The sequence below is a fragment of the Pelophylax lessonae genome (genome assembly GCF_965119305.1).
Source record: "Pelophylax lessonae genome assembly, chromosome: 3".
Classification (NCBI taxonomy): domain Eukaryota; kingdom Metazoa; phylum Chordata; class Amphibia; order Anura; family Ranidae; genus Pelophylax; species Pelophylax lessonae.
Genome location: NC_138770.1, coordinates 147,986,043 through 148,008,407, shown reverse-complemented (window position 1 = coordinate 148,008,407; position 22,365 = coordinate 147,986,043). Strand labels below are relative to the sequence as shown.

Here is a 22,365-nt window from a genome sequence, read left to right as displayed (position 1 = left end):
ATGTACCGGGGGTGCTTTAACTCCACTCTTCTATAGACCCTCACTGTGTACAAAGTTATATCCGGCTCCATTTCTTCGGCTCAATTATTTTTCATAATGTGATGGGACCGTCTTGGGAAAACATAGGATTTAGTATGTGAGTTTTTTCTCTAAACCGGGTCATATTCCATGGGGTTTTGTGCTTAGAGGTTTCGCTTTATTTTACGATGTCTTTAGTAAGTGTTGAACACAAAGACCTATAGAGCGATAATGTATGTATAATGTATGCATCTTCGTGAACGATGTTGCTTGGGGTCTTGTAGATCCAGTGCTTTTTGCACCTGTGGCAAACTGTTCACCCAGAGCTGCTGCTTGATACATAATATAGGACATGTGTCCAGTTACCGTACAGTTATTTGAATATTTCTTAGCCCTTGAAATTATAGGGTTTGTATACCATAGGTTCTACCATACCATAACTTATTGTGGCTTGTCTGATACTAGGCACTAGTTCCAGCTTGCTGGTAAAGTCGTGAATTTATTTATTTTTGAACAATTTTTATTACATTTTAAAAAAAAAAGTGCAAAAGGATTACAAATACTGCAAAGGTGTAATGGCATAGCAGCCTTCACATAATCGTAAGTCTAAAAAAAATATACGAAACCAGAGGTATCGTTATAGAACAGAATACTTTTATGTGGGCAGAAAGAATCATCATAGAAAGAGAAGATACCCAGTAAGTATCAGAATCCTATAATGCATATATTATACAGCAAATGGTATTGAAGCAATGAAAGCATGGATTTATGCAGCCTACCAGAAGATAATTTTGAATAAGTCCTAACAGTATAGACAGAAACTATACTGCAACCTCAAAAAGGAAAATCATTATACAGGAAAACATTAACGCACGGGCTAGCTAAACACCTGGATCTGATGGAAGGGCAGGGGTCAAGAGGCTGTCCAGAGTCTCGGATCTACGTTTGCCCAATTGATTTGAAATAAAAAAACAGCGCTAATATTATAGGTGCAGATGTGCTAGAAGGCAATTTAAAATGTATAACCACATACAAAGTGCAAACATGCAGCTAATAGTGCATATGTAATTGGCCCATGCATGCATAGACCCAGAAATTCATAAAAAGCAAAGTTCATCAAATCAAGTACCAAAACAGTCCATTCAGGTGCAGATGAATCCCTCCATGATATGTCCAAAAGATCACATCCCCTCAAAAGTTGCAGTATGTGCTAATGGAAATTGTGGAATCCACCACCAGATAGCAGCAATTGAGATGCCTCTTACCAGAAAGGTTGGACTAGATTATAATGGGCAAACTCGCATAGGGTAAATCCCAGGACCGGCATCCAGTAGAGAGACAATTGCCACTGTGGGTTGCCATATAACACCAAAGGGTAAAAATTTAAACTTCCATAATGAAGCAAGTTTAAAATACTCTCACCATTTATTCCAAAGTTCACAATACTCCAAGACAGTAGCAATCCAATACACCCAGGATAAAACAGCAGGCTAATAGCTTGCATAGGGAAAATGTGCGTGATGTCGTAGACAGCCCACACCCTGCACGTTTCGTCAGCAATTACTTCTTCGGGGGACAGGCCCAATGTATTAGTGAGGTCAACTTTCAGATACCAGTCTGTATACTGAAACTGTGTCCTAAAAAGTGTAAGTTCCGCTGTGGTAAATTAATAGTCTCCACCATGCAAAAAATCGCTGAGTAGATTTAAAGTTCTGGACAATTGTGTCTGGCTTTTCCAGATAAAACAAGCACTGTTAATCCTTCACAGCTGAGATATGTGGCTGTGAAGATTGGGTCCATGCCTTGAGGAGCACTCTGCCCTCTACCAGCAAACCCTGGTAGTGGAGGCCTGGACAGAAGAAGAATCATAACCAAAGACACAGAGCAGCAGCTCCTTAGGGGGAAAGGCAGAGGTGATTCTAGTAATGTACAAAAGGACTTAAACCTTTTTTTTTTATTATTTTTTAATGTAAACTAAGTTTCTCTTACGTCCTCCGACAGTCGCCGCCTCTTCATATTCGTCACATATGGGGTATTAGACTTTGCTCCGAAGGAGTAGCTAGGCAACAGAATATGTTAACAATAAAGCTTTAACATATCCCACCCTCAAGGGGTGGTCCCCTCAGTCAATACCCTCCTACTTCCTGCAACCATATCTCAGTTTTAATGTCTAGTTTTAATTGTCAGGAGTGGCTGGCTCTCTCTGTGCTGGGACTTTTTGTCCCAGACTCTTTCTTCTTTTTAATATTTTGTTTGAGTTTTCTCTCTACCTTTACTTAGCTGTTATTTTTGTCAGCATTAGTTAGTTCTTCGGACGAAGAGGATCATGCGGACTGGGTCTCGGGCTGATCCCCCTGGTCGCAGGTCGTGGGTCAGTGGCTTCCCAGTCTGCCATCGAGCGTTCAGCCAGGTAACGCTCCTGGCACAGTGAACGACCCATCCCTGTTCGGTGCAGGGATGATTGGTGAGGTGGCTACCTCACCGGACGCTGTGCGGTTTCTTAACCTCCATTATGTGCGTCTTGAATTGCGACTCTCCCTGCCTCATGTGCAGCGGCTTGTTCGCCTGTGCGGGTTCCCCACGCCATGTGAGGTAAGTGTATTTATGTGGGGACCTGTCTGTCTGGGGGGGTCTCAGTCTGGGACTGTGTAACCTGCCTTTAATCACACTGCTTGTCTCCCTATCTCTCGGCTGCATGCTGTGGGCTGCAAGGGGGGGGGGGGGAGCTGTATGACACTGTGTGTGTCAGGCTGGGCAGTGTGAGGAGCTGTGTGCTGTGGGGCATGTTTTTTCTTGGCATGTTTGGGCATATACAGCGATCGCTGCGGCGATCTAACATGTATCCTTATATTGGGATGTAATGTGTGTGTTTTTTATGCACTGTGGAGCGGCGTTTTCGGCGCCAAACGACGCCATTTTACCGGCGCCCGCTCCGGCCGCATGGTTTACATGCACGGCGGCCATTTTCTTGTAGCCTCCATAGGCTTACATAGAGCGCCCTGGCAGCATCACTTCCTCTCTCCTGGAACACCGATCGAGGCAGCAGCAGCAGCGGGGTCTCCTCAGGTTTTATCCTTCTGTTCTTGCTATCCATTGCCTGTGTTCAGTTTGTATATTCCCTGTGGGGGTCTCATTGTGCCTGAGTGTGGTGCGGTGGGCTGCGCTTGCCGCGCTTGCAAAAAGGGGGCAGTTAACCCTTGGTTGTCTGGCATTACAGGGGCAATGGATTCTCAGGAGGGCAAGTTTCCTACAGTATTGGTGGAAAGCCAGGGGACCGCTGTTTCCCCCCCAGGGGGGGATTTAGCCACTATTGTGGCTGGCCTTGCTGCCCAGGTGCAAATGCTGGTGGCTGCTCAATCTACTAAACGGCCCAGAGTTGCTCTGTCCTCTGATTCTGAGGGTGAAGGTGATGGGGCTGTTCTGGCAGGGACCCCCCTATCGGGGTCCCGCTCCTCTCTTGATCTAGTGGGGTCTGAGGTAGAGGCTGAAGTTGAGGGGGTTGATAATTCTCCCCCTGGCTCGCCTGAAGAGCTTGCAATCATGGATGAGTTGATTGCTTCCATTAAGCAGACGCTACGTTTGCAGGACGAAGTGTGTCCCCCCGCTGCTTTGGCGGCTTATGGGACGCAGAGAAAACGCAGGACGCCGCAGGTTTTTCCCTGCAATGCTGATTTTCAGCGCGCTGTTAAGGATCAATGGCGCGATCTGCGCAAGCCTTTTGCGGTACCAAGTAAATTCAAGCTGCGTTATCCTTTCTCGCCTGCCACTGATGAACGGTGGTGTGTGCCTCCGCCAGTGGATCATGCAATTGCGGTTTTGAACAAAGCCACTGCGATTCCTGCAGAGGGTTCCCCTGTTTTCCGTGATGCCACGGATAGGAGACTGGAGTCTCTTGCCCGTCATACTTATTCTGTTACGGGCTCTATGCTTAAGGCTCTGTTTGCTTCTCTCATGGCGGCCCAGGCGATCGCAAGTTGGACGCAGATGCTTAGGCGCGTCCTAGTGGCCGATTCGGCCTCGGCGGCGACCCTGGATATGGTGGATCAGATCCACCAGGGTGTCGTGTATCTGTGTGATGCGGACCTGGACCTGATTCCGTTGGCTGCACGTGTGCACAGCGTGGCGGTGTTGTCTCGCCGCCTGGTTTGGTTGAAATGTTGGTCGGTGGACCAATCTTCACGTAAGACCTTAGCCAATCTACCTTATGATGGGTCTCGCCTTTTTGGGGAGTCCCTGGATGTGTTGATTAAGGGGATCACCGGGGGTAAGAGCACTCTCTTGCCCCATTTCCCCAAGGCTAAGGGGGCTTCTGGGAAGAAGCATGCAAATTTTCGGCCCCCTCAGGGGTCCTTTCGTGCCTTTCGGCCGCACTACAAGGGCAAACCGTTCAAAGGCCAAGGCTCTCAGAAGAAGCCCTGGTCTGGGAAACAGAAGTCCGGCCAATCCGGACCTGCTGCCCATAACAGTTCGGCCTGAAGGGGCGCCCTCACCCAGTTTTGGGGTGGGGGGACGCTTGCTCGGTTTTCTTCAGCCCTGGTTGGCCAGTGTGCGGGACAGATGGGTTCTGGAAATCGTTCGATCTGGTTACAAGATCGAGTTTCTCTCTCGGCCGGAGAGCAGATTTTTTCCCTCAAATCTTCAACTGTCTCCAGAGCGCCTGCGGGATCTGCACCTGGCGGTGCGGGACCTGAGGGCTCAGGGAGTGGTGGTTCCGGTGCCTCATCGGGACAGATTTCGGGGGTTTTATTCCAATCTGTTCACCGTGCCCAGGAAGGAGGGCAAGGTTCGTCCGATTCTGGACTTGAAGGCTCTGAACCGCTCTGTGCGGGTTCGCAAGTTCCGCATGGAATCCCTGCGCTCGGTGGTGGCTGCCCTGGTTCCGGGGGAATTCATGGCCTCCATCGATTTGAAGGATGCGTACCTTCACATCCCCATATTCGAGGGTCATCAGAGATACCTTCGATTTGCCATTGCGGAGGATCACTACCAGTTCGTGGCGTTGCCCTTTGGTCTCGCCTCGGCTCCGCGGGTCTTCACCAAGGTGCTTGCACCGGTTCTGGCATTATTGAGGGCCCAGGGCATTTCTGTCCTGGGGTATCTGGACGACATTCTGGTTCGGTCTGCGACCAGACAGGGTCTGGAGAAGGACCTGTCTGTCACAATGCAAACTCTGCAGGAGTTTGGTTGGACGATAAATGTTCCAAAGTCGACACTGAGTCCGTCGGTTCGTCTCCCCTATCTGGGAATGATACTGGACTCGGTGCAGGCGAAGGTCTTCCTGCCGGAAGACAAACTCAGGACTCTTCAGGAGGAAGTCAGGTCCCTCAGGGACGTTCCACACTCGTCTCTGCGGACGTGTATGAGATGTCTGGGATTGATGGTCTCGGCCTTCGAGGCGATTCCTTTCGCGCAGTTTCACACGCGGGGTCTCCAAGCGGAGATCCTGTCCAAGTGGGACGGGCGACCTCAATCTCTGGATCTTCAGATCTCGTTGAGTCATCGCACCAGGGAAAACCTTCTGTGGTGGCTCCAGTCCCCGTTGGTGTCCGGGGGCAAGTCGTTTCGTCCGATCTCGTGGACGATAATCACCACGGATGCCAGCCTGTCGGGCTGGGGTGGTGTTCTGGGCGTTCTGTCCGCCCAGGGGACCTGGTCGGAGGGGGAGTCTTCCCTCCCGATCAACATTCTGGAATTGCGTGCGATAAGGCTCTGTCTTCATCGCTGGACGGACCGGCTGCATGGCTGCCCGGTTCGGGTGCAGACGGACAATGCCACGGCGGTGGCCTACATCAACCACCAAGGGGGCACCAGGAGTGCCCGAGCGGCTCGAGAAGTGGCCGACATTCTGTCTTGGGCCGAGACTCATGTCCCGGCGATAACGGCGGTTCACATTCCGGGAGTGGAGAACTGGCAGGCGGACTATCTGAGTCGCCAGACCCTGGATCAGGGGGAATGGTCTCTCCACCCGGCTGTCTTCCAGATGTTGTGCGCGAAGTGGGGTCTTCCAGATGTGGACCTGTTCGCGTCTCGCCTCAACTACAAGGTGAAGAGGTTCGTGGCAAGGACGCGCGACCCTCGGGCAGACGCGTCGGACGCGTTAGTGGCCCCGTGGCATCAGTACAGGCTGATGTACGCGTTTCCACCGATTCAGTTGCTGTCCAGGTTCCTTCGCAGGTTACACTCGGAACGCAGCACGGTGATTCTTGTGGCACCGGACTGGCCTCGCCGGTCCTGGTACGCAGACCTCGTGAATCTGGCGGTCGACGCCCCTTGGCGTCTGCCTCTTCGAGACGATCTACTGTCTCAAGGACCGATTTACCATCCTGCTTTACAGTCGCTGGCTTTGACGGCCTGGCTGTTGAGACCGAGGTCCTGAAGGAGAAGGGTCTCTCTCCAGAGGTCGTTCATACTTTGATCAACGCGAGGAAGTCTTCCTCGGGGAAGGTTTATTACCGTACTTGGAAGGCCTATTTTGCCTGGTGTGAGTCCAGGGGGTTTTCACCCCGCACGTACTCGGTTTCCCGTGTGCTGTCTTTCCTTCAGACGGGTGTCGATCAGCGTTTGGCGCTGGCTACGATAAAGGGTCAGGTGTCTGCGCTGGCCGTTCTGTTTCAACGTCCCGTGGCTTCCAACTCCTTGGTTGGCACTTTTATTCAGGGTGTGCGGCATCTGGTTCCTCCTAGGAGGGATCCTTTGCCCCCTTGGGACTTGAATCTCGTTCTATCTGTGTTACAACGTGCTCCTTTTGAACAGATCAGGGAGATCTCGTTGTCTATGTTGTCCAAAAAGGTCGCCTTTTTGGTGGCGATCACTTCGGCTCGCAGAGTGTCGGAACTGGCGGCTTTGTCCTGCAAGTCTCCGTACCTGGTTGTTCATTTGGATAAGGTGGTCTTGCGACCTAATCCTTCTTTTCTGCCGAAACGAGTTTCGGAATTCCATCTTAACGAGGATATTGTTTTGCCTTCGTTGTGCACGAAGCCTAAACATCCAAAGGAGGTGAGATTGCACTCTCTGGATGTTGTTCGGGCGATAAGGGTTTACCTTAAATCGACTGAGTCTTTTCGTAGGACGGACTCCTTGTTTGTTCTTCCAGAGGGTCCTCGGAAGGGCATGGCGGCTTCGGCCTCTACCATCGCCAAATGGATCAGGCAGACCATTGAACAGGCCTATGCCTTGCAGGGGAAGGTTCCCCCTGTACCTGTGAAGGCGCACTCTACTAGATCTCTGAGTACGTCTTGGGCCTGCCGTCATGGGGCTTCTGTAGCCCAGGTGTGTAAGGCGGCGACTTGGTCGACCGTGCACACTTTCACAAAATTCTACAAAGTAGATGTTCAGGCATCCGCGGATGCTTCCTTTGGCCGCAAGGTTCTTAGTGCGGCTGTTCCATAGGGTCCCTTGTTGGGGACTCCTGGCTGTTGGGATAGTTTTTTTGTATCCCCTGGTTTTTTTGTCTTTTCCTGGGTTGTTGCTCCTGTTGAGCACTTATTTTTGCTGTTGCCCAGCTGGTTTCCTTCCTTTGGTAAGGTTCCTTTCTTTGATGTGGAGACTGCGTTGCCTTTCGGCGCGGATGCGTTTCCCACCCCTCATGTTTGCACTGCTTTGGGACGTCCCCATATGTGACGAATATGAAGAGGCGGCGACTGTCGGAGGACGTAAGAGAAAACGGAATTTTTGTAAAATCTTACCTGTAAAATTCCTTTCTCTGAGTCCTCCGACAGTCGCCGCCCCCGCCCCCGCCCCTCTTTTGGGGTTTGAATGTATACTCTACTGCTATTCCACTAAAACTGAGATATGGTTGCAGGAAGTAGGAGGGTATTGACTGAGGGGACCACCCCTTGAGGGTGGGATATGTTAAAGCTTTATTGTTAACATATTCTGTTGCCTAGCTACTCCTTCGGAGCAAAGTCTAATACCCCATATGTGACGAATATGAAGAGGCGGCGACTGTCGGAGGACTCAGAGAAAGGAATTTTACAGGTAAGATTTTACAAAAATTCCGTTTTTCCTTACCACTGCTGGTCTTTTCTCCAGAGTCCAGACACTGTTGACCCTTTCATTTATCTGCTATTTGTTGACTTGACAGACACATGTACCATCAGATGTTTTCTACTATTGTCTGCTAGTTCCTTTTTATTTTTTTCCTTTGAGGTTGTTTAGAAAGATCTAACATTTTAAGCACAAGTTGGATCCTGTCTGGCACAGCACAGTATTATGCTTATTGCATTGAAAGATGGAGGAAAGCCCCTAGAAATTCTGTAACGCCACTCAGAATTGCAGGATACAAGGGCAGAGTCTGCTTTGGATGCATTTGATTGTTGTGAGAGGCAAGGAGCCCAATATTGCCTTAAGCTTTAGATTACAAGGCATGGAGGATAATTTGTAAAGTCTGGAGCGAATGAAATGTTGGTCCATAGCTCCTGTTCCTATGTAGAACAGGGATTCACCTAATCTAATAAGTTGCTTCTGACCTGGGAAGCTACAGCGACCCCTGGTATACTAGATTTATTAGGAACCAACATGTACAGTATATACTGTATTTCTAGATACTGATATCTTTTTGGATGCTCTCTGCATGTACAGATCCCATTCAGCTTCAGGCAGGCAGTTGGCCCCCTACATGATGATCAGTATGTGCAAGTCTCAGATGAGACTCCCTGGAATTCACAAAGACTGGTGCAGACAGGTTTTGTGAAAGTGTCTCGCATGCAATCACAACATGCACCCAATTCATGTACCTGTCTAGAACTTGTAACTGAATTTGGCACCTCCTGTACCACTTTTTGAACACCACAAGCAAGACACTTTCACAAAATCTGTAAAAAAAAAAAAAAAAAAATCTTACAAAAGTCTTTGTACGCCAAAAGAAAGTGGTTCTAAAGGCGTAAGGTGTTTTTTTCTTTTTAATCTTTATGCATTCTGTGCATTAAGGTAAAAAAAAAGTTCATGATCAGCTCCCCCCAGCCCCTCCCTAAATTCATACCTGACTTACCTTTTGAACCAGAGCTGTGGCCATCTGCAGCACTGCTGCTTTCACTTCCTCTGCTTACAGGACACAGCCCTTGGCCCCTGCTGCTGTCAAAGTCAAATCCTTTGAGGAGGGAGTAGGGGGCTATCGTGTGTGTCTCTATGGACACACACAGCCCAGCTCAGGAGCTCACCCACACAAAGAGCAGGGAAGTATAACCTGTTTATTATTTTAATTTAAAAAAAAAATAATTACAACCGCTTTAAATAGCTCCACCTTTGTAAGATACAAACTCTTGGCATGAATTTGTAGCAGGTGTTGCAGCAGAATGTAAAACTGCAGCAAATTAGAACTACCTGAATTTGGAGCATGGGTTGTTGTCGGGACCAAAACTGTTGCAGGTGTTTGTTTTAATTAAACTCAACACATTTTAAGTGGATCTACACCCCAAACTTTTTTTTTAAAGTTTTGTTTGAAGTGGGGAAGGCTTGGAACTCATTATATTGGATGTTCCATTGGAAAGATTCCTTCACTTCGATTTACTGGTGTTTTTTTTGGGCATTTTTTTAACGCTTTTTTGCATCTTTTTTTTTTTTAAAAAGCGTTTTAAAAGTGTATTACAAGCATTTTACAACTTCAGGCATTTTTGTTAAGCCAATAGAAAGCACTAGGGGAAAGAAAGGAAGAGGAAATTTGGGGTGGAGAGCTGCTGTTTGAGCGTTTTATGAGCATTTTTTCTGCTCAAGTCAGGCGTTTCTATTGAAGTCTGTGGGGCCAAAAATGCTTGTAATCTGCCAAAAAGAAGCTTGTGTACTTTTTTGAGCTTCAGGCGTTTTGCCTCAGGTGACAGAATGCTCAGATGTGAACAGGGGCCATTGAAATTAATGGAATTTTGCTTGTTGGGTGTTATGGAGCTTCAGAGCTGAGCGTTTTACAAGCTGAAAATCACTCAGGTGTAAACGGGGCCTAAAACAGTATTAAACCCAAACGCAAACAAAATATATTTTAGCTTTCTAATTTTTAGCTTGAGTTTGGCTTTAAATTATTTTTTCAGTCTAATTTAAAATTTGCTACTGCATCCAACACTACCCTTTCCCCAGATGGACAAACTTGTTGTCCAGAGGTATCTCCATTGCTCCTACATTGGAATGGGGACACGTTAAGACAGGTAACTTTGTTATTGGCTGGATTACAGGTGAAAATAAAGCCTAAAAAAACAAATGCAGTCCCCACATTTGAGGATCAGTAAGCTGTAAAATATTAAAATAGTTTTTGGGTTTAATACCACTTAGTGTTACTAAACCTACAAAAGTTAAATCAGTGTGTATATGCAGTAAAGCATGCTTGTTATACTCTCTGTGGAAACTAAGGGGTTAATCCTCTGCATTGTGTAAAAATGCTGTTTGATCCTGTCTTCTCTGAGCTTCCCCTTCTTCCACAGTCCCCAATCTATCTTGCTGATGGTACAGAGCATTGGGGACAAGCACATGCTCAGTTTGGTGTGTATTTGCTAGAGTTTTTTTTCTTGGGAAAGTGCATGTGGTCAGCACAGGGCCAATCAGCACTGTCCAGACAGAGGGTCTGGGGTCCTGCAGTCTCATTGGAAAATCAGGGCAGAATGAAAACTCCTCCTACAAGCTTTACCAGACACTGATAGAAGTCGAAAGACTGGCCTATCTGCTGATGGGAAAAGGTATTTAGAAGTTTATATTTACTAAAACAATTGCATTTCCATGTTCTGTGTACTGTGGGAGATCAGATATAGTGAATGCAGGCTCCTGGGTTTAGTAGCACTTTAAGGACAGAGAACCAAACAATGATTTTGCTTAGGTATTAAGTCTCTAAGCAATAGCAACAGACGCTTCTTGGTTGTAGTCTTAAAGAGGAAGTAAACCCTCCTCTAACACTTTTACCTATAGGTAAGCCTATGATAAGGCTTACCTATAGGTACTCTAAATATCTCCTAAACATGTACTGTTTAGGAGATATTTACCTTACATGCAGCCAGTGACGTCACTGGCGCATGCGCTCTGAAGGAACGGCTGCTGGTGCCGTTTCTTCAGAGCCCCATGCCGTGACTGTCGGCTCCCGCGCGCGCGCAGGAGTGACGTCACCGCGGCTACGGCCAATCAGATGGCCGGATGCCGCGCTCCCAGAAGACGGGCGACTGGACATGTCACCCGTCATACAGCTAAGCGGACGGCTCGGCGGGGGCTTGTTCTAAGGTAAGTATTTCATAATGAGCTAGTATGCGATGCATACTAGCTCATTATGTGTTTCTCTTTCAGGTCGAACAAAAAAAAAATAATTTCATATGGGTTTACAACCTCTTTAACTAAGGATATATTGTAACCACTGCTGTAATAGTATTCCTTAACTCTGCTGTGTATGTATAAAACCCATTTTATGGATACTTTTCTAGATTTTGAAATAAGAAACACTGGCCAAACTATACGCCTGTCTGACAAACCCGGACCATTGGGGTTCCAAAATTAAGATCATTCCAAGAATTATTTGGAGAGGAGATCTTGTGATTTATCAGCATCCGTAAGAGACCTACAGAGACTTGACTTGCATAATACAAGCTAGAACAGAACAGTTCTTTGTAAGTGTCCCCAATGTGTTAAAAAATTCAGTAGCCTAGGAGGCTGTGTTCCAGGGTAGCACAGAGCAATAAATGCATCACACTATAGGACCATGCTGATGATTTCACTGTGCTGTCTCTTTAGCAATGAAAATCACCTCTTCCAACAAAAGAAACCATTGAGATTTCTATTGTCACGTTTTTATTGTGTCAGAGAAGGACCGGTTTGTCCATTTATTTTGTTTTTTAATTTCATATCAGATAAATACTAAATGGACTTTAAAATGAATTTAGGTGGTTTTTCCAGTTCCACTGAAAAGTTGATGAAAGCTATAAATTTACGTTTAATCAATTTTTTTTTATTTTCACAAAACAAAGAAACCGTACTGGAGGGAATTTCACCCCATAATCAATATTGGGTAGCTGAGTGTACAATTATATCATGACCATTTTAAGCATCTGGTACTTAAGACCAAGAAATGATTCCGAATGTATAAAATGCTGCTTTCAATGTTGCATAGAATGAAGACCTACATAAAATGTGTGTGCTGGTGGTGGCTCTCTGAGCCACATCCCCGTGGTTTACTCATTGGGAGTATACTCGAGGGCTGTGACAAGGTATAGTGTGTAACTGAAAGGGGTGAGAAATAAGAGAGAAAGGTCAGGATCAGAGGGAAGAGTGGGATCGAGAGTAGAGCACGTTAGTTTGTGGGTCACAGCCTTAAAAGGTTGAGGAGACAGCTGTTCAAAGGTGGAAATTATTGACCCAGGGGGTATGATTTTTCTCAATTTAGTTCTGTTGCCTGTCAGTATCGGGTATTTTCAAATTCACTAAAGCCCAAGAGACTCTGGCTGGTACCTCTTGAGGACGGAATGATGAAGCTTGCTAGGCTTTGGCCATCGTTTATTACATTTCTTTAACTAGGGCATGTAACCGCTTGGACTGAGAGTTGGAGATGGCAGGCAGCCCCTTGTCCAGTAGAGCTTTTGAGCCCTTTGTCACGGGTGGCGTAATATTGAATGTATCGTTTGCTAAAACTATAGTGTGTGAACAATAGAGCAAGTCCACCAAATATGGTAGAATGTGCAAGGCTCATCAAATCCATGGGGAGAATTTGGGCTAGGCTTTTGGTTTATACTTAGATACTTGGATTGGGCATGAGCATGACCTTGTGAGTGCCATAATTCGGTTAGTTAGCAATTAGCCACATGGATTTTTAAGTACAGTATGTGTTTCATATCCCTATATCTTATATTGGTGGCTGACTGGCTGGCTCTTTTGCCGGCATTCAGATCTCTGCTATGGTGAAGGTACCTGTAGAATGTTATTGCCTTCCTGTCAATAGGGACATTGAGCTTCCCATATTCCTTAGTTATCCTTTTGCTCTCTGATATTTATTAATTAAAAGGTATATTGCATGTTATTACTTGTAATCGAAAAGGCAGGCAGCAGCAGTAGAAAAAACCTAAACTGTTCAGTCTGTATGAGCTCAATAGGTTTGGTTTAGTAGAATAAAGGCTGTTCATTTAGCAAAGTGAAGGTTCACTTTAGTTTGCTTTTTACCTTTAAAGTGGAACCAAACTACTCATAAAACTTTTCCCTCCCTCCTCCAAACCCTTTCTTACCTCTATAAGAAAGATGTGTATACTTACCTATTTTTAGGCTGCTCCCTTCCGGTTATTTATTCACATCAGCCAGTGCTGCTGAAGGGGAGAGGAGGGAGCTCTGACAATGGATGGGCCATTGAAGCCTATGGGTGACATCCCAGCTCTAGGAATTTGCCAGCTGTCAGAGAGTTCAGTCCTCTCCCCTGCAGCCACCGCTGACTGACACGGGGTCATGTGACTGGACTGGAGTGGCCTGAAATTAGTTGTGTGTGCATCTTACAAAGATTAGTAGACATAGGTTTTTAGAGGGGGGAGGGAAAAGTTTTAACAGTAGTTAGGCGTATGCTTGAAATTCCACATCTAGTTTCCTGAGTTAAACGACTCCCCTAAATGAAACCATCATGTAAATACAAACACTTGCTCAGTAGTCCTATGTTCTTGGCAGTATGTGCACATATCTCACATTGATCAGACTTGCCATGTCTCATGTTGTGGGCTACTAGAGAGTAACAATGTTACAGCAGTAACGATGGCTGTGTGAAAGGAGACCGAGGAAATGCTCTGCCCCTATCTGTAGCAAGCTAATGATTATGTTCTCCCAGAATGCCCCTCTCAGACTTAAGCCACCCATGGACTGTTCGAATCTTGGCTCGTTTGGCAGGAGCGAACCATGTATGGGCAGGCTGAATGTACCCAAGTTGATTGTTCGACCATCTTTGGTACAATCAGCCTGCCACATTTTACACACGATTATTGCAAATGGCTGTTAGAGCTACTAGCAATAATTACTGTCGTCTTCTCGTGGTTGCAGGAAAGAAATCTGCTCCATCTATGGCTGGCCTTAGGCACAAGGTTTTGCCTAGAGCTTAAACTGTTTTTTTAATGATAAAAGGTGTAGATTAGGAAAAATTTAATAAGATGATGCATTTTGGGACTTGTCAGAAATGTATTGCTGTAGACTATCGCTGTAAAAGTTACTAATAAATTCACTTTGAAACCAAGAAATCCTGGTGGTTTTCTGTGTGGTTACCAGGGCAAAACATGGCCATCTCTTAATGCTTCCTTGTGTGTTTTTTCCTACCTCTTAATGTACATTTTATTTTATCACACTAATATCCTCCTTGCTTTTTTTGTTGTAGGTCCAGAATATGAACAACATTATAACATTCCCACTGGATAGTTTATTGAAAGGAGATCTCAAAGGTGTAAAAGGGGTAGGTAATCTGATTTGTTATATTCTATGTTCCCATTGTAAATATTCAGCAAAGAATGTGTACCGCATGAATTATGCCCCATACACACGTGCAGATTATCTGCAGACTTTTGTCTGCAGACTTACCAAAACCATATAATATGAGGTCAAACCTAAACACTTTCAATTTGTATGCAATCCGGCAGGCCCTTGCACTACATAGAAAAGGTAAGTCTGCAGACAAAAGTCTGCAGATAATCTGCACGTGTGTATGGGGCATTAGTCTACATATTCGATCTTCAAGCCCAATTGAAAAAGCAGTTTAAATGAGCTCAATACATTCCAGGTGTATCCATAATATAAAATTTAATCAAAGACCAACAGTTTGTTCTTTTTAGAAAAACAAAATCGAAAAGCCTGTCCCCCACCGGCATGTTGCAGAGAAGTACTATTGCTCTTGCTTTGGACGCAGTGATCTCTCCTAGATGTCCAAGCCCCTACTAAAGTAGAGCTAGTGCTGTCCAATCAGCAGGGAGCATGAGCTTTTCTGAATAGAGATCTCTAGCCCTGATGCGGGGGGGGCATGTTGGACATCTGCAGAAAGACCACTGCTTCCGCACAAAAACAAGGGTCCTTCTCTTCAGCATGCTGGCAGGGGGCAAGTTTTTTCAACTCGGGTTTGTCTGCTTTTTATTGAGAACAAGTTTTATACCTTTTTGTTCTGATGAACCTGGAATGTATTTAGCAGGCTTAAACTGAACAATCAGTAGAGCTTTAAGGTTAAAGAGGGTTAAACCCACTCTCATAAGTTGTACCTATAGGTACTGTAAATATCTCCTAAACTTGCACCATTTAGGAGATATTTACTTTTCATGCTGCCAATGACGTCCTCGGCACATTCGCTCTGAAGGAACCGTTTCTTCAGAGCCCTGTGCCATGACCGGCAGCTCCCGCTCGCATGTGCGGGAGTGATGTAATCGCGCCTCTGGCCATCTGATTGGCCGGAGGACAAGAAGCAAGACGATCGAACATATATCGGCCAGGTCACTGGTGAGCGTACGGCACTGCGGGTCTTTGTTATAAGGTAAGTATTTCATAATGAGCTAGTATGCGATGCATACTAGCTCATTATGCCTTTGTCTCTCAGGGTTTTTTTTTTTTCCATTTTTTGGGGGGGAAATTTACAAACTCTTTAAAGTAGAAGTCCAGTCAATTACTAATTAAGCTTAAACCTGTTCCCACCCCCCATTCTAACCCCTAAATAAACTACCTTAAAGGGAAGATGTATATACTTCCCTATTCTGAGGGCGGTCTAGTCACATGATCAGCTCCCATCCCCAGCTTGAGTGTAAATGGTTGATGTCACTTGTTGGCAATCTTTCCTCTTCACTGAAGCCAGTTGCTGGAGGGATCACGTAACTGGACCAAAGCACCTGAAGAATAGGCAAGTATTGACCTCTTTTCTTTACATGGTAGTTAGAATAGGGCTTAGAATGGGGGCAATTACAGTACAAGCAGAGGCTAAGATGGAAGCTTCTTTAGCAGTAAAGGATAGTGGGATCTACTTCTACTTTAAGCAGTTACAGCAACAGGTTTTTTTTTTTCTTATTTCTTTTTGCGATAAAGGTTTAATATGCATAAAAAGCTGACCCTTGCAAGCACTGCTGTCAGTGTTAAATAGTTTTTCTCAACCCTCTAACTGCAACTTTTACAGGGCAGCTTGGTCTGTAAAAAGAAGTTGGAAAATAGACATACTGGTCAGATCATTATATGAAAATAAAGGAAAAAAAGATGATCAATGCAGTCACCACTTCTAAGAATTGGTAATCTACAATATAATAAATTTTTGTTTTGCGGTTTTAACCTACCTCCCAACTTTTTGAGATGGGAACGAGAGACATCTATTAGAAAAAGCATGTAGGCATAGGACACACCCCCTGTCATGCCCCCTGAAGGGGAATGAAACCCACAAGTTCTTTTTTTTTTTTTTTTTTTACCACTACTATTCCTTTATACTGCCTTTTGAAATTTACAAATGCAGAAATTTAGAAATTAGAAGAAAGGTTCAACACTGGGAAACACTTTTTGAAAGATAAAAAGTGCATTTTATATACAACTATATAAATCAGACTAAAATGAGGGACACATGAGGAAAGGGGGGCAAAGGGTTCCAATCAGGGACAGTCCCTTGAAATCAGGGACAGTTGGGACCTATGGGTTTATTACTATTTTAATAACTGTATATATTTTAATGTGCCAAGCACATAAATGCAAATTCTTTCCTCTCCTCCCTTTATGTAGTATCCGTGAGTGAGACTTCGAGATTACTGCAACACAAAACCCAACAAATGTCCTAAGGTCAAGCCAGTTGTATCCCTTATAGAATGGCTCATTTCTAAGGTGCATGGTAGATTAGGATGATTGAAAGCATCCTTTATTCTGAATGTTCTTAGTAGAACATTGAGGTTCTTTTGAAATGTTTCTTTTTTATTTTACACGCATTTTTCGCATTTCCTGCTATTGTATACATTTTTTTAGAAAGAATTATGCTACTTAATAAAACAATACCAAATCCCCTTTCTACTATTTAAGGGCTACTGCATTTGCTGACTGATGTGAGGTTCTTTTATATCCTTGTATGTTCCTCTGAAGTTTGGTCATGAGTGAACGATATAAAAAAGCAATGTGGCGCTAATCATCAGCAAGCAAAGCTATAAAGTCCATAAACAGTCCCAATTTGATCCAATGAATAGTGTAGCAAATCCGTGATACCACCACCAATCACCCAGTTCACACTGTCCCTTACCACATTACGATGATCCCCATGACAGAGATCTCAAATGCCAAATCAGACTCAGTAAGACTCGGTAAGTAACCAGGATGGTACTCCTCCTCCTCTGCTGTCTCTTCCAGCATTGCGAGGAGTACCATCCTGGATACTTACCGAGTCTTACTGAGTCTGATTTGACATTTGAGATCTCTGTCATGGGGATCATCGTAATGTGGTAAGGGACAGTGTGAACTGGGTGATTGGTGGTGGTATCACGGATTTGCTACACTATTCATTGGATCAAATTGGGACTGTTTATGGACTTTATAGCTTCGCTTGCTGATGATTAGCGCCACATTGCTTTTTTATATTGTTTTAGATCTGTTATACATTCCAGATTCTGTGTGGCAGTTTTCCCTTTAAATTTTAATATTTATTTTTTGAAGCTCTGTTATTTGAAATTTTGAATTTCAGTTAGCGCAGCAATTTACTTTTTTCATGAGTGAACGAGAAATCTAGTAGATGTGTTCTCAATATGGTTTCCGCTCATACCTGCATACCATATTCCCAGCAAGAGACAGAAGATCATTGATCTCAGAAATATAGGTACACATCCTTTGACTCAAGAATATCGGTTTCAAATCTTGGCATATTACATATGGATGACTTTTGAGAAGCACCTCAGACATTTTAAGGCATGGGTGCTCAACCGGTGGCCCTCCAGCTGTTGTGGAACTCCCATCATGCCTCTGCCTTTGAGAGTCATGCTTGTAATCATCAGAAGCTTGCAATGCCCCATGGGACTTGTAGTTCTGTAACAGTTGGAGGGCCACAAGTTGAGCATACTTAACCACTTGCCGACCGCCGCACGACTATCTACGGCGGCGGTCAGCCCCTCACAGGCAAAGTGACGTAGGTCTACGTCGCTCGCCTGTGAGGGTTTAGGGAGCGAGCGCGCGCCGCCGGAGGCGCGCTCCCGCGTGGTCACGGACCCCCCCCCCCCCGCGCGTGTGACCGGCGGACCCGATCGCCGCCGGCCACTCTGCGATCGGCGGGGGAGAGGTAGAAAGTCAGGCAGCTTGTGTAAACAAGCTGCCTGTCATTCTCCTCTCTGTATGAGAGATGATCACATGGATCTACTATGTAGATCCATTGATCACTCTGCATACAGTTGAAGCCACAGCCAATCACAGTTAGAATCACGCCCCTAGGGACACACACAGCCCCTCCCTCTCAAATAAAGTTAACCCCTTCACTACCAGTGTATTTTTACAGTAACAGTGCATATATATAGCACTGATTACTGTAGAAATGTCACTGGTAACCCCAAAAGTGTCACAAATGTCAGTCAAGGGTCCGATCTGTCCGCCGCAATGTCGCAGTACCGCAAAAAAAATCGCAGATCGCCGCCATTACGCGTTAAAAAAAAAAACAACAAAAATGACAAAAATCTTTTCCTTTGTTAGTAAACGCAATAACTTTTGCGCAAACCAATCAAAATACGCTTTTTGCGATTTTTTTTTACCAAACATATGTAGCATAAAACAAATTGGCCGAAAATATTAAAAAATTTTGATTTTTACATTTTTTTGGGGGGGAATTTCATATAAAAAAAAGGGAAAAATATTGCTATTTTTGCAAAATTTACGCTAATTTTTTGTTTATAGCGCGTGATCAAAAAATCGCACAGGTGATCAAATACCGCCAAAAGAAAGCTCCGTTTGTGGGAAAAAAAGGACGCCAAATTCGTTTAGGTACAGCGTCGCACGACCGCGCAATTGTCCGTTAAAGTCACGCAGTGCCGAATCGCAAAATACCCTCTGGACGTTTAGCAGCCAAATCCTCTAGGTTAACTAGGTGGAGATTCTAGGATAGACATGGAAGACGGTGGATGATTTTTCTACCAGTTGACCTAGGATCTCCCTGTAACAATGTGTTGCTTCATTAACGAGTAACCCCAAACTACAAGTGAAATTAATGAGTAAACTGAACACATTTTCAGGTAAAGTTGCAGCTTTGACCAATTCAGGGCTACATACTTCTGTATGTTTCAACGATGAGCAAAAATCTAGCTTTTCCCTACATGAGACTTTGATTTTGACGTTGCCCTTGATTTTGGGTATGTTCTTCAATTACATTGTGTATACACAAGCCTGTTAAGGGCCCAGATGCATTAGATCAGGCTCCGTATCTCTGCCATTTAGCAGCTTTAGGGATTTTGCTGGTTGTAGCCAGGTGACCAAGATAAAGGCCTGAGTAAAAATAAAATCTATTTAGTAGATGACCTGTGTCAATCATGTGCTAGCAGACTGCAGACTCTGATCATTATTTTTTTTTCTCTTTTCATTGTTCTACAGGACTTAAAGAAGCCCTTTGATAAAGCATGGAAAGACTATGAAACAAAAGCGTAAGTCAAGAACAGTGTTAATTACCAAGGACTGGGGGATTGTTATCATGACTGCATTAATTTATTTGCTAATGCACTTAGTATTTTTGTTTTTCTCATTAAAATAATTTCTAGTAACTCCAAGGGAAAGGCACTTTCTGTGATGGGGTCATAACTGTCATGCTCCTGTGGTGTCACTGTCACTTGCTTTGCTGGTGGAGGTTACAAGCCGCAGTGTTAGTTTAAATTGCAAAGGCCTGGCCTGGCATCCTTGGCTTGGGTGCCAGAGGATAGGTCTTCTTTGGAACTCTATGGGGCCTCCAGCGTATCACTGCAAGAGGTGAATTGGTTGATTGAAAAGGTTTTCAAATAAGGGGAGCAAAATTCTGCTCTCAGGGCCAGTTTACACCAGGACTGCACAGTGTTCAAAACGCCCTGCTGCTGAGATCTGCAGTGAGTGTCGATGTTAATCCAATGACACCCAAAACACGGGTCACAAATTCAGTGCATTGGTCTGCATCGGATCGCATAGTACAGTAATTCCATGAGATCCTGCTGCTTTTTAACCGGTTCCGGACCGCCCACCATATATATACTACGGCAGGCTGGCCCTCCTGCGCGAACCAACGTAGGGCTATGTCGGTCGCGTGGTGGCAGGTAGGGGGCAAGCGCAGCAGGGACTCTGATGCACGGAGCAGGCAATCCGATTGCTGCCTGACACCCGCGATCGCTCCCCGCTGAGACAAAAGAACAGTCAGCTGTTGTAAACACAGCTGACCGTTCTTCTCTCTGGAATGATCACAGAGCTCCTGTGATCATCACAGGTCTCTATGGTTATTCCATAAGCCCCGCCCCCATTCAGTTAGAATCACTCCCCTAGGTTCACATTTAACCCATTGATCACCCACAGTGTTAACCCCTTCCCTGCCAGTGTCATTATTACAGTAACAGTGCACTGATCACTGTAGTAATGTCACTGGTACCCCCAAAAGTGTCAGAAATGTCAGTTGGGGTCCGATCTGTCCGCCAAAATGTCGCAGTCCCGCAAACAATGGCAGATCGTGGCCATTACTAGTAAAAAAAACAATAAAAATTACATCTTTCGTGTAGTTAGTAGACGCAATAACTTTTGTGCAAACCAATCAAAATAGGCTTATAGCGTTTTTTTTTTTTTTTTTTTTTCTTTAACCAAAAATATGTAGCAGAAAACAAATTGGCCTAAAATGTTAAAAAATGTAGATCTTTTTTTTAAAAAAAAATTTGTGGGAATTTTATATAGCAGAAAGTGAAAAATATTGTTTTTTTTTTTTTTTTCCATAATTGTCGCTCTTATTTTGTTTGTAGCGCAAAAAATAAAAATTTCAGAGGTGATCAAATACCACCAAAATAAAACTCTATTTGTGGGAAAAAAAGAAGCTCAATTTTGTTTGGGTACAGCGTCGCACGACTGTGCAATTGTCCGTTAAAATAACGCAGTACCAAAACGCAAAATATGGCCTGGTCATTAAGGGGGAAAACCTTCCGGTCCAGAAGTGGTTAAAGTAGTGCATGCACTACTTTTGGTGCGGTCTGGTGGGATTTCAGCCGTTCAAGTGAATGGCCAGAATTGCACTGCACACGCATTGCATGTGAATCGCACAGAAACACACAGCGAATTCCTGTGTGATTCATAGTGTTAACTGGCCTTCATAGTAACAGGTGAGATTTTTTTCTCTGTTGTAAGCTTTGAAAATTAATTTTACCAAAATGCCTATAGATACAGAGGTAAATACATTTTTTGTTTTTTTACTAAATAAGCGCTTTTTACTGCTTGTTCAGAATAAATACATACTTTATTGTGCATTTTCTGGGTATAGGTGCACTTTAAAGGTGGAATTAGAGTTTAACACCACTTTCATGAGGGAAAAAAAAGCAAATAAAAAAATAATATAGCGTATACAATTGCGATACAAGTCATCTTGTAATTGAATGCTAATAAAAAAAATAAAAAAAACTTTCCTTTTCAGGCTGCAGCTCTGTAATTTTCTGTAAAATGCAATATGGCATTTTATAAGTATAGTTATAATTGGGCTTCTCTGTCACTTTAATTAAACCAGGTTATTAAGGCCTCCTAAGTACTACAATCTGAAAAAAATCAAATCCAATAATGATTAATTTTTGTACACAGAATTATTGAACTTGTAAATATTCTCTGTAAGACTCCTTCAGTAAAAGCGTATTTCTTCTCTGCTCACAGACATACTGACGATTTTCTATTGAGTGCAAATGTTACATTTTTCTATTATTCTACAAAGATTCAGAAAAGCATTTCATGCAAAACCATAGGACAGTTCTACGCTCCATAGTGTGCAGAATGTAGATATATAATCAGATTTAGAATTTGTATTCTATAGTTTGATATATATATATATATATATATATATATATATATATATATATATATATATATCTTAATTTTTTGATATTGAGATTATATACAGTATATATTTGATTTAAAGTGTTGCAAATGCATATGGTATTTTTTTTTCCTGACATTGCATGTTATTAGGTGTGTGTGTAGAATATTTCTTGTCCACACTGCAGAAATACCTCCAAGTGAAAAGAACGCATGTAAGCGGAGACTAATGCATTTCCTCTCTGCTCACACACTATTGGCTGCGCTTCCTGTCAATTATTTGTTAAGCATGGCTTCTAATAGTGTTGTGGTTTCAGCATAGATTTTCTGCTTACTGCGTTATGTAAAATGACAATAAATTAGAGTTTGAGGAGTTAGGAGATGGCAAAAGAAAGATGTTGTTATATACAACCAAATCTCCACCTTTTTTTTTTTTTTTTTTTTTTC

General features: G+C 44.0%; 1 protein-coding gene across 2 annotated transcripts in view; it reads left to right on the top strand.

Moving 5' to 3' along the window:
- ASAP2 (ArfGAP with SH3 domain, ankyrin repeat and PH domain 2) overlaps nucleotides 1-22,365 on the top strand; it is a 460,853-nt gene that overhangs the window by 180,054 nt on the left and 258,434 nt on the right. For both annotated transcript variants that reach the window (XM_082252497.1, XM_082252496.1), the window contains exons 4-5: nucleotides 14,315-14,389; nucleotides 19,495-19,544. In XM_082252497.1, coding sequence (XP_082108623.1) covers nucleotides 14,315-14,389; nucleotides 19,495-19,544 — 125 coding nt within the window. The remainder of the gene's footprint in view (nucleotides 1-14,314; nucleotides 14,390-19,494; nucleotides 19,545-22,365) is intronic.